This window comes from Gymnodraco acuticeps, unplaced genomic scaffold (assembly GCF_902827175.1).
Source record: "Gymnodraco acuticeps unplaced genomic scaffold, fGymAcu1.1, whole genome shotgun sequence".
Classification (NCBI taxonomy): domain Eukaryota; kingdom Metazoa; phylum Chordata; class Actinopteri; order Perciformes; family Bathydraconidae; genus Gymnodraco; species Gymnodraco acuticeps.
Genome location: NW_022991123.1, coordinates 829,454 through 842,303, shown reverse-complemented (window position 1 = coordinate 842,303; position 12,850 = coordinate 829,454). Strand labels below are relative to the sequence as shown.

The window sequence follows — 12,850 nt, the reverse complement described above, 5'->3', positions numbered from 1 at the left end:
ATTTTCAAAGATACAATATCCTATAGTACAACGGCAGTATCTGTTCATGTCTTCTTGTTTTGTCTTTCCTGTGGCCTCCTTGTGTCTGGTCAAAAAAACGTTGCCCTCTCTGGTGTGCCAATATCACTTCCACCTGTCGCATATAAATCCGATATATTTTTCTCTTTACTTTGACGTTTCTCTCAAATATAATTGTTTGCAGACGGGACGGAACATCACTCTTATACACACATAGAATCATAATTCTTCGTGTCACTTAAAAAAAACATGTCTTACCCAGCCCTGCGTGGGGGGGGCCCATGTTGGTAGCCATGCAGGTTGCGGGGCACGGTGCTGTAGTGCATCTGGTGTCCCATGCCGTAGTCGGGCTCGTCGTAGCCCATGCTGCGCTGATCGTCCTCCAGACCGTACGGCTCCGCGACAAACCTGGGGATGGAGGAGAGCTCCACGGCACTTCCCATACGCCCAACCTTCACAGGGACAATAAATCATACAAGTCAAATGCTGTTGGTAAACCAATGCTACGGGTTGCATATGTGTTCACTACATATAGCATGGAAGCAAAGCACTGAATTGAGTGTGTCAGATAACAATTAACCCTCTGAACCCAACAACGATGATGATTTGTTTATTGCACTTATTTATCATAGTCGGAAATTAGCAAAACAGAAATGATTGTCTAACTTTTCAAATTCAAACGTTCCTTGAACATATAATTATCCTTGCTTTGGTCAGGAACAAAATCTAAAATAGTGATTTTTTTTGTATCAAAATAACTTTTTGATAACATTTCTCATTTCCAGACACCATATCTTGTGAAAACATAAGATTCTCCACAGCTTAGAGCAACTGGAAAGTCACTAATGACTCAGCTATGACAGACAGTCATGTGATAAAAGCTCATTAAACTTAAACTGAACTGCAGGCTGTTTACATAAAGCAGAGGTGAGGACGCACAGGAGGTTGTAATGTCGGAACAGTTGGATGTGTGTAGCAAGTGGATTTTTCTTATATTAGCAACACTTGTGGTCACCTGAAAACATCTCATTAATAAAGATTGTATCCAATTTTTGTGAAAGGAATTGAACCTGAATTGTATAATTGTTATGATTTATAGTGTGATAAGTGTTTCCATAGAGGCCTCAGAGACTCTGCTCTGGGTTCAGAGAGGTGAAAGCATGTCAGAGCTGCTGATTGTTGATCATACCTGAGGCTGAGCAGCATAGGGGTCCAGCTGGTTCCTGCTGACGGCTCTGTAGTTCAGATCCAGAGTTCTGTAACCGTCAGGATGGACCGGTCTGGGGAGGGGGAGGGAGGGGCAGAGAAGATGAGTCTAAAGTTTCAAAGTTTAAGTCTACTTGTCTTTTTTAATGCTCATACACCACGGTATATATTGTAATACACATGTTTACATATTTACTGCTACTTATATAGTATAACGTGCACATATTTGACCTCTTAAGTCAATACAAATATTTCATATTTTTTATTTCATAATCAGTTTTATTTATTATTTAATTTAACTTGTTTATGTTACGCTACATGACGTCATTTATGTGATGCTTTTCTCTTCTCTTTTTTTTATCCAAAGCAACTTGCATACTTTTCCATCCCATAGATTTGCCTACAGGAGCAGGTATCTCGCAGAAAGACACTTGACGTATGGACAGCATGTGTCGGGATCGAACCACTGCCGCTCCTATTGGCAGAGGCCTATTTCACCCCTGAGCCACCACCAATTAAAACATTTTATATATCTTTGCATTTTATTTTATTCTAAAGTAGGAAACTATCACAATACCCTGATTCCCCTTGGGATAAATGAAGTATTCAGATTCTCTTGATGGCTTTCAACAACAAACTGTACCTGTAGCGATCGTCCATGCGCGCCCCCCGGCTCAGGCTGGTGTAGGCCTCCGACGGGGGCCCGGTGCGGTAGTCTTCGTAGCCCGCTGGCGGTCCATATTGGTAGTTGCGGGGCACAGTGTGAGTGGGGTAATCCATGGGTCCAGCTGGTTGTGCTTGTCTGTAGACCGGTCCAGTGCAGGCACTCATTCCTGTCACTGAACCCCCGCCATCCAGGGACAGTGTGTCTGACACGGAGGGGATGACTGTGCGAGTGGTAGTGGTCTTTACTACTTTCTTTACCTGAAAGAACGAAGGGGTGAAGAGACAACATTTAGTATGTAAGTTTAAAATGATGTCACTTACAAGTAAAGACGCATGTATGTTAGCCATATTGGAAAATAATGTGACATGTTCTGACGGCAGGAGCTAATGTGTATCTGTTTTGCTGGGCCATGTCATTAGGTACTCTGTGTCCCTATTAACCCATAAACTAAAAGCTTGTTTTGCAGTTATTTTTAGGAATCAGCCTCGGCCAAATTGTTATTTGGTATTGACTGCAATGGGTGCATCCCTACTTAAGAGTAATTCTAGAGATGCAATCTTAAAGAAAATGTCACTGACGTGCTTCAGATGTATGCAACTCAAAACTCTTTTTTATATAGTCAATTCGTCATTTCCATGTTTATCCTCTCAAGTTACCGTGGTTTCTGTGCGCCTCGTGGTCCCGTCTTCATTGGTCTCCACGGAGATAACAGGTGGAGCCTCCTGAGGGTCTTCCTGCACCGTGTACGTCTCCTGCACCATCTGTCCAGGATCCATCCTGAACTGCACATATGTCAGTGGGAAAAAAACTTGAATATTGGTCTTATTAAGGATATGTTTTTTTAATATGTTTTTGGGCGGTAAGTGACTGTATTTTAGAGACAAGGAGACGGAGGGGATGACATGCGGCAAGTGGTGCCAAGCCAGATTTGAACCCTGGTCCCTGGTGTATATGGCGGCCCTTAGGATTTAAACAGCACGGAAAGAAAAAGTTGTCTTCAGAATATGCTTACGTGATGTGTCCCGTTGATGTAACCCTCGTTCAGTGTTAGCCTCTCTATGTCTGCATCACAAGGAATGCGACCGTTCTGAAGAGAAGAAACATACATGAGGGGAATCCAACACACACAATCACTGCTTGGAAGGACTATATGTGTCTGAACACATCACATACACATCCGTTTAAAGGCGTCCAGAGTGACAGACAGGCTACTCATGTACAGTAAAGTGAAAGCAGCTTTATTCTGTAAGGCTTCAGTGCTATGATTACTGTGCTGCTCAATTACATGTGTTTCCTTACAGTGATGCAACTAAAATAAATTACGCTAGGAATTGTCAATGAAAATAATCACTAAGCAAACATGTATTTCAATTCTTCAACCCAAGCAACTTCTTAATGACAGCCGACCAGAAACAAACCTTCTCAAAAAGACCTATCAAAAGTCAGAGAAAGTTAAAAAGTATGTTAGCATTGTGTTTCACATAAAAAATAAAAACAGTATGATGACATGATGAACACATAGAACTCTAGGGAACACACTCATCCAACAATCTTGTGAATGAACTGTAAAATGCAATGAAAAGATGAAATAATTAGTAATGAATAATGACCCATAAAGAGAGACAAACAAAAACAACAAATTCAACACCACCGGCATGTCCAGCCAGGGAGTGGTGATGGGTGTTAACTTCCCATTCCAGCCACAGGGGGAGCTCTACGCACCTCTCTTATCTCCGCTGCATGGGGGTTAACGGGGGTAGATCCCTTCTGTGATCAGATAGCATACAGTCATGTCATACTGACAGTAATGTTGTATTCTCAATCTTAAAAACCTAAACAAGTGAATGCTGCTCGTAATTACATTCTCTGCCTAAATCTGCCCAAATACTTTTGGTATATGAACACACACTTTAGTTCAGGCAAGGACTCAGAGAAGAATATAAAGTGTGTGATGGCAGATGTGAGCGTGTGGGAACCTGTCAGTGGAGACTCAGGTTGTGTTGCGCTGCCTGGGAGAGTGGCAGAGGCATGCCGAAGCCTTTGGGCTATGTAAACACACACGGCAGAGATAAGGACTAGAACAGGCTACATTTCTGTCCCATTCGAACACACACACACACACACACACTATGCTTCTGCTTCTTATCAGCCTCCAGAATTACCTGGGGCTGGAATGTGTCCTGCTGCCCACATGCATGTGCGACAAAGACAGAAAGTGAGGGAGTCCTGTGTGTTTCAAAGGTTGCCTAAGGGCCAAAAGTATGCGTGTGTGCCAGTTTATTCACGCACACTAATAGCAGAATGTGTCAATAAGGAAGTAAAAGAATGAGCGAGAGTGCGTAGGTGTGCCTGTCTGAGTATGAAGTCACCCGACAGTGCCTGAACCAGGCATATGACTCATGCATGCTACACAGGGTGTGTAAGCAAGTAGTGAAACAAATGGTATTAGCTACTCACTCGGACTCAGATTTGACCCAAGAATTCACAGGTGATGAAACAGGGCTGAAGGAAAACCAGTTAACGGACTTTGTCCCGCTGAAAAAAGTAGCCAAGGACGTCTTCCTTATTCCAGAACATGAAAGCGATTCGTAGATAAACCAGCTGGCTGACATACTGTAGCTACAAAGGTAAACTCTTGATGATGGTCCAGAAAAAGGCCAATATCACAACATACAAAATGTTAAACAAGTCATGCAAACTTCCACGGACAAGACAAACATGATGAGTTACAGCTGGTTGTAAAGATGTATTGGTGAAGGGATAGGATGACGATGCAATACATTTTGTTTTGAATGAGAAGAATACTGAGGAACCGTTGGAGGCTGGAAAAACATTGGTCAGCAAAAGACGCGAAGAGCAACAGAGGACAAAGGACAAAGGACCTCCTCAGGAAAGCTAAAGAGTGGTGCAGGAATTAGTCCTAAAACCCAGAAATGAGTTCAAATGCAACCAATTCTGGTTCCTTCCTGTCCAAGTCGAGTCTTTTTAAAGAGGAGATAATGTGCTCTTTTTCAAGTTAATATTTGTATTTTGTGCCTCTACTGTGACAATGTGTGGGAGAAAAAACTCCCTCGTCTGGGGGGAATTTGGGGATTTTAGCATTTGAAGGCCATTAACATGCATGCATTTTGAAAAACTAAATAACACACTACACGAACGGGAAAACCCCAAAAAGCATAATAGGGCCCATTTAAAACAACATGAAGGAATATTACTGTTCTACAAAATAAAATATTGAAGCTTGTGTCATAAAACAGCAGTTGCTAACAAATGTTTAAAAGAGACTACTAAACGACATCACGGCAAACACCTTAGCGGTTGGGACGAAAGGCCATGGAACTTTGATGTCGTTTTATTTATAGCCTGACATTAGTTGTTGTTAATATGTGGAGATTATCCTGCTGAACAAAATGTGTGGCCCAGAACTTTTTTTTGGAAAATCCAGTAAAAAATCCCTTTGACTTTTGTTGAGGGAGCACTTGCGATTCTAACTTCCAGGTCGGCTTACAAATATCTCTGCACCACTCTGGGGGAGCTTCATTTCCTTTATTTAACCGAAAATTCAAGCATGCTTCATTACTATCTACATTTAACCTAGCTAGCAGGTTTGGTTTATGCACTACAATCCAGCCAGGCTACACAGAAGGGATGGAGGTGACCATGGAGATGAAACATAGGAAGAACTTGCTCGGATCAAGGTTGAATGCGAGGGACGTTTTTCGATGGAAAATGTGCGTGATGGAGGGGAAAAAATGGAATGGGGCGAGGGGAGTTTTTTCCGTGTTACCTGCATGTTGGGGAGGGGGCGGGGCAAGGTGCCGGCACACGACCTCCGCTCCTCCTCAAGAGCTCGGCTCAGCATCTCAAACTGCCTCTCCTGCTCCCGCACCGAGGCCAGCAGGGAGGCCGTACTCGCACACTGCTCCATTCACACGCTGGGAGCAGAGCAGATCAGAGCACAGGACAGGACAGGACAAAGGTCAACACCAGAGAGCAGAAGAGATTCAAACCAACACCGGGATTTCATTAAAGAACAGACATATAAATCACCCATGTAGACAGATATAAAAAGGCAGAAGAGCTGTGTCACAGTGAACATCTGGGAGGTGCTAATGAAGTTGAAATGTAAAGGTTGGAAAGCAGCAGGTGCTGACGCAGGAAAGGCAAGGGAAGATAAACGAGAACTGCGGAGATAAAGACGCAGGTACAGAGAAAATGTGAACAGGAGCAAGAGGAACAGCAGGCACAAAGAAAGAGCTTCTTGAGAATTCAAGGTGGGACCAGCATCAGTAGAAGCAAAGCCGTCACATCTTCGGCACGTTTCCTCACCTACTGCATTGCACGGTTAAAAATAGAGGAAAAGTGAGATGCATGACGAGAGACGATTACAGCAGGTGTTTTTGCTGCAGCAGCCAGCCAAGCTTGTTAACACTTCTTCATTCCAAGGTGCTGAGAAAGGGCGGAAGGAAGGGGGAGACGAGTGCAAAATGTGAGAGCATTCAGGGGAGTTATCGAGAAGGCATCGCACCATCAAGTTACAGAGCGCAAGACGCAAGAGGTGTTTTTAATTGGGAGGAGCATCCCCGAGCTCAGAGGAGAGTTGGCAGGAGATGTTTTCAGTTTGAGAGGCAAAAGGGCTTAACTACCTAAGAGGAATCAGAATGGCCCCAAAAACATACTTGATTGTGGCAAGTACTGACACCAAGATAAAATACAATGATTTACCAGTTTAGACCACTATCGTAATAAAACACCATTTAATTCATTTTAAGCTACATTTACAGTTTTTTAAAAAGTTCCCCACGAATGTTGTAAATGCCCCAAAACATGTCTTTCCTTTAAAATATTCTTTTAGTTTTCTTTATTGGTACTACACTTACCCTGCAAGGTATAATAGTGCATTTATTTTAACATGATAGTTAACTGTAACCACAGATTAAATTAGGTCAAATTATTTAAGGCCTTACTGCTTTTACTTCTACAAACTAAAAGCAAAAGAGAGTCCGAAGTAAGGTCCTAAAGGTGCAGCAATTCAATTACCTTATATATGCGTTGGACTTCAATCTATAAACCCGATTAAATGAGAAGCTATGGCAGCATCGAATAGCTTCCATTGATAAAACATTAGGAGCTACAACAACAACAAGCTGATTTGAATGTTATAGACAAAACCAGCTGCACAATAGTGCCAAACAATTGTATAATCCAAGGTGTATTCCCTCTAACAAACAAATCAAGCAATGGTGATCTCAGACAACAGGAATAATTCAGAAACTTTGACACACTTTTCAAAAGTTGGTGGAGCCGGTCTGATCTTCCTCCTGAACGTTCACTTTCCTATCATGGTGAGTTTAATGATTGTTCAAATGTAAAAAGGGAGTGCTGATTCACACCACTCTGTTCCAAGTGAACGCAACAGGCACTTCAAAACAAGCAGGTCAATTAGAAGACCGCTAGTTGTGGAAGCATTCACTCAGGAGTCAGGACGAATACCAATGATCCATTCTGCACAAATAAAGTTATGTCCTTTCACTCAGTTAGGGTACAAATGAACAAGAAAGAGAACTTGTGGAATACAATGCTTAAAAACATGCCATAGATGACCTAAGACAGAGTCATGATAATAAAAAAGACATCACTACAGACCAAATTAAGACAATGACAAAGTGTATTTCCTCAGACTTTGTCTTGAATGACGAATCGGGGGAAGTTTCCTTGAACAGTGTCTGTCTAATAACGGGATGACATGAGCGTGGCTCATCTCCAAACCAGAGCTAAATACATTTTCTACTTCAAAGTTCAGTCACTCATGGAGATCAAATCTGCTGTCATGTGCCCCGAAAGGACTAGGCCGAGCGAACAAAGACTCCTGTATGAAGTTTGTGTGAGCACGCATCTGTGTGAGCAGGCCGAGTGATTGTGTATGTGGGTCAGAGACTAAATAAAAAGGTGGCAAGTGTGCGTAGCTGACGATAATATCCTCGATTACTTTTCTCTTTTCCATTTGAGTAAGGGTAAAAACACACTTCAGGACAGAAGCGCAGACATTCACGCTCCATTGTCATACATTCCACAGTGAGATTTAGCGTGCTATATCCTGTCTCAGCTGTTGGAAGCTGTCCTAATAAGGGAGCCCTTCACTCTCTCATTGTGCTGCTCCCCTCCATCTCTAACACTAGCACGTGTTTGCTCTTCCCAGACAAACACTTCAATCCTGGAAAGAGAGCGTGGGCCCCATTACTTTCTCTGACTCTATCAGGGCGTCCGGCCACAAACAGACAAAGTGCCTCTTCAGTGGATAATGGTCGCAAATGGATAGATGGTTTAAAATGATCTCAAGTGGGTATAAGTAACCCCCTGTGAAAAGCTAAGAGTACATTACAACTTAACTTGAAATATTAGTCTTATTTAGTCACTAGTTAGCAACTGTCATTGTTATGACACATAGAAGCTTCATTAATCACCAGTGGGGTATTTACTAGGGATGCTCCGATCGTTATCGGCCGATATTCACTCTTAATAGTGTGAGAGAGCCGATCAGATGACGCAAAATACATGACACTTTTCTCTGTGCGCGGGAAAACAAGCTCGCCAAAATGGCTTCACCAGTCTGGCAGTTGTTCAAGGTGTCCGAAAAACACAATAAAATAGCGGAATGCAACGTGTGTGAAGCAGAAATCCTGCAGCTCTGCCCGCTGTGACGGACCGGTCAGCGGAGCAAAACACACTAAGAGTTAGACCTAACACACTTAGCCATTTGATTTACCTCTGGAACAAGCTAAACTAGTTATAGCCTACATATGTTTATTCTTCACGGTCGGGTCACTCACTGGATCAGTGAGCTGCATGAGACACTGACAGACTGTCAGGAGAGGGGGAGAGAGCGCTTCCGCTCATCTCTCCCGTGTTATTATCCAAAGTTAATGTAAACTTGAATAATGTACTTCATTTGAATGTAATAATTATGTTCTTTGTGGAAGCGCATCATTTATTGAAAAATGAATCTGAACTTTTCGATCCATTACGATTATAAACTGAAGCAATATAAAAATTAGCCCCATTAACTGAGTTTTAAACATCACTTTAAATGGAAGATCCCCATAGCCCCCACCCACCCTATGATCGGATCGGTAGCGGCCGATTCTGATTCCGGCGATCGGCCCCAAAAACCCTGATCAGAGCATCCCTAGTATTTACAGACATTATTCATGTCAGGGAACATAAGGAGAACATCACTTAAGCTAGTGTAAACCACCAACCTTATTTTAGGCATCTAACCAAAAACCCATTAATAAACGCTTTGACTTTAAGACGATGGAACCGAAAGTACTAGAATGCTAACTAATTTCAAGGTTTTTAGACTCATTCCTTCGCCACTAGGGTTAGGCTGTGATCCCAAACACAAAAAGGAAACTTGATGTGGCAGCAAACTACAAATAAATGTTTGAGGTAAGTCTATAGCAGGCATCAAGTTTTGCATCAGGGACCGAGCCTGACACCGTACATCAGATAAGTCGACATACCAGTGTGGGTTGTTCTTCACGACTCTATCAAAACATCAACACTTCTCTGATAGCGAGAGGAAGATAGTCTCTTGTGCCTCAGTGCAACAGACACACACAACCTCCACAGCTATGCGAGTCCCGCCACTTACATTCTTGTGGCAGGGAACAGTTTCTTGTGAGAGAGTTAGAAATGGCTTTAGCCACTTAAAGCCAGCGTCATTGAGCTATTGGAAGGCCATTAGCCGCAGCGCTAAATCATATCTGCTAATGGGATAGGTGTGGAATTACGCCACTAAGCCACTTAGTCCGGAGCCAACAACCAACACACTTATCAGCAGCAGTGGAATATAACCAAGTACATTTACTACAAGTATTGTACATTACTATTATTTTTGTCATACTTGTACTTTACTCAGTATTTACATTTATTTTAGGCTACGCATACTCTTACTCCACCACATTTTACAGGAAAAATGTGTACTTTTAACTACATTAATGTAACACGATGGGTTACTGAACTACCAACCCAGATTTTACAAAGTAACTTAAATTGGCTGAACATTGGCAAACTAAAGCATTACAATTACATTACATTACTTTTGTCCTGGATTAAAATATGGCTGAAAGCACAGGATAGACAAATATACAAATTACGGAATTATATTTGCTATGAATTACTATTTATTTGTGAAAGTGTCAGATTAATTATTGTGATAGTGTGATTATTAATATAGTGTTTGGCTTAATGATGGTGAAAAAGGAGGATCCTTTTTGTTTCACTTCCGTACTTGATCGTTGTGTTGTTGAGCTTGTTCACATTTGTTGTGTTCATGTGACTAGTGTCTTTGAAAGTTTGAAGTACACACTCGCATCGAGTCTTTTCGTCTATCACCCAGTGCCCCACTGAGTATTGTGACTGCAGTATATAATATGCCATCATTGCTATTTCAGCAGCTCTGGTGGTTGTGACACACACACACACACACACTGGTAGTTGTGAGACACACACACACACACAAGGTGAAGCTATGGTAAAATGCTGTTGTGGCTTGGCCAAGTGCTCCGCTGACTCAGCCTCATTTGAATGGTCACAGAGAGATTTGGCCTTTGTCTGTGAGCTGTGTGTTTTAACCTTGGCTTTAGTCCAAATACTACCGCCTTTGCCGTCCTAACATGAAACCATGAACATCCCCCCCCCCCTCTCTCTCTCTCTCTCTCTCTAGCTAGCTATCTCCCATGTGGCCTACAGTGTGGTAGCTGCACATGCACACACGCCCACCTACACTCATTCACTCACACTTTTCCGGGACCGCTGCAAGGCCAGCTGTCTACAGAATGCCAAATTACTATTCTTAGTGAGGAAGGAAACGTGCAGGCAACTGGAACTCACAGAGCAAAAAAAACTGCCAAAAACGGAGCAACCATTTAAGTCTATGTCCACCTAGATGAAGCAAAGAGATATATTGATGATTAAGCTGGGAAATAAACCATAAATACCTCTACATTATTGCTATCATGCCCACATTACAAATGAATTCCTCCTAAGACATGATATGGACTTACTTTTAGTTTGGGTGAAATATCCTGTCCAATGAGGGCAGCAATTGATTATTATTTTTGATAAATCCATAGTTGATTTCTGCCCATTTCAAAAGGAAACATGTCTAGCCAACAGTCCAAGATATTGAACTAACAATGATATCAACGGATATGACACATGTTTAATAAGATAGAAATAGAAAATGTTTGGTATTTCTTCTTGCTTAATCATTTATTTATTACCAGTATAAAATGATGTTTGTTATTTTTCAGTTGATAGACTGATCTGCTGAATGTTTCGCTGTGGGAAATGAACAATGAACGCTTGTTTATTTCAACAGGGTTTCCCACACATAGACTTTACTTGGGCGGGCCGCCCAGGTATATTAACGGCCGCCCAAGTATATTTTGCGACCCATTTTCTTTTCTTTTTTAACTTGTATCCGTCCGCGGCCACGACGCCATCTGCGATCAAATTAACTTGTGGACAATGATCCCTCGCTCTACGCCTCCTGTACCCTGTTAAGTGGCCTGCTGGCCTGAGGATTTATTTATTTATTTGTTATGTATTGTGAACGCAACGCTGCGCAAATGTGGGTCCGACTGCCTCACACAGGGTGACTGGCTGTCTACATGATGTGGCCTGCCGACATGGCCACTGTCATACAGATCATAAATCAAAGCCCTTGATTGGTCTCTGTGTTAGGGCTGCACGATTTTGGGAAAGAAAAAAAAAAGAAAAATCTAATTGCGATTTTTTTTGGACAAATATTGAGATTGCGATTCGCGATATTTGTTTTTAAGCGACCCAACGGAAGTTTACTGTAAAATGCGGCCGTATCTCCGGCTAGGAAGGTCGCATCAACATACTCCCGTCTCTAGCACCCCCGCAGCCCGAGCTACGAGTGAAATAACTAAACTTACATGAAACTTGGGGTTGCTTTAAAGTCAATCTTCAGTTTAAGATTCACCCTGTAATATATTGAAACATGTGATGGAGCATTACTAACCTGACTCAGATGGTTTGTTTCACCAAACCATCTAGGAAAGCTCCATTGGAAGCCATTTGGAAAGGACAGGCACTTTCAAAAATACTTGGCAGGTGATTGGATCAATCTGTCTATCACCTTCTATCATGGGCCACTTCTGATTGGTTAACAATGGCTGCTACATGTGGAGCACAGCACTTCTGATTGGTGTGGATGACTGACACAAGAAGAAAGAAAAAAGAAAAAAAATTGTAAAAAAAAAGAATGTTAAAAAAAACGCAGGCTTTGCGATTTGATAATCGCATCATTTCAAATCGCGATTTAAAAATCGATTAATCTGTGTGTCATTCAAGCTCGGGATAACCTCAGCTCAGGTGAGGTAAAGGACTCTGAGTGTTTAGATAGTTAACTTAGTCTAAGTTCTCAGTGGGTCTCAAACGGTTTGGTCACCATTTATGTAAACACATATTTCCATTTGAGAGGGGAGTGATTAGTCAAAATATGCATAAAAAAAAAAAAGTTAACTAGGTGAAAAAAGGTAAGATACACTTTTAAAACTTGTCGAGAGCTAAAACTAGTCTTTGCTGCTGCGTCAAAGATGAGCAGGGGGCAGAGGGAGGAGAGGAAGGAGACAGGAGAGGCTGGTTCAGGAGCACAGACTGTACAGATGGAGTGAAGATGTCTCTGTTCAGAGCATATTGCACACCACTCTATACGGCACATCTGTGGTCAAACTACAGAAAAGCAAGTTTACGGAAACTTCAAGTAGCTTATAATGATGCCATGAGAATATTGCTGAAGAGACCTCGATGGTCTAGTGCAAGTGAAATGTTTGTGGCTGCAGGAGTCAATACTCTACAAGCTGTTTTAAGAAATCTCATGTATAAATGTATTTGCCGGCTTAATGACTGATAATGAAATCCTCT

At 42.0% G+C, this 12,850-nt stretch overlaps 1 protein-coding gene across 1 annotated transcript in view; it reads right to left on the bottom strand.

Moving 5' to 3' along the window:
• The window catches only part of ctnnd1 (catenin (cadherin-associated protein), delta 1), a 32,900-nt gene extending 27,081 nt beyond the window's left edge, over positions 1-5,819 (bottom strand). The window contains 6 exon segments of the mRNA XM_034237117.1: positions 277-470; positions 1,208-1,298; positions 1,868-2,148; positions 2,548-2,673; positions 2,904-2,978; positions 5,679-5,819. Of these exon segments, the coding sequence (XP_034093008.1) occupies positions 277-470; positions 1,208-1,298; positions 1,868-2,148; positions 2,548-2,673; positions 2,904-2,978; positions 5,679-5,819 (908 nt within the window).
• Positions 5,820-12,850: the final 7,031 nt, after the last annotated feature.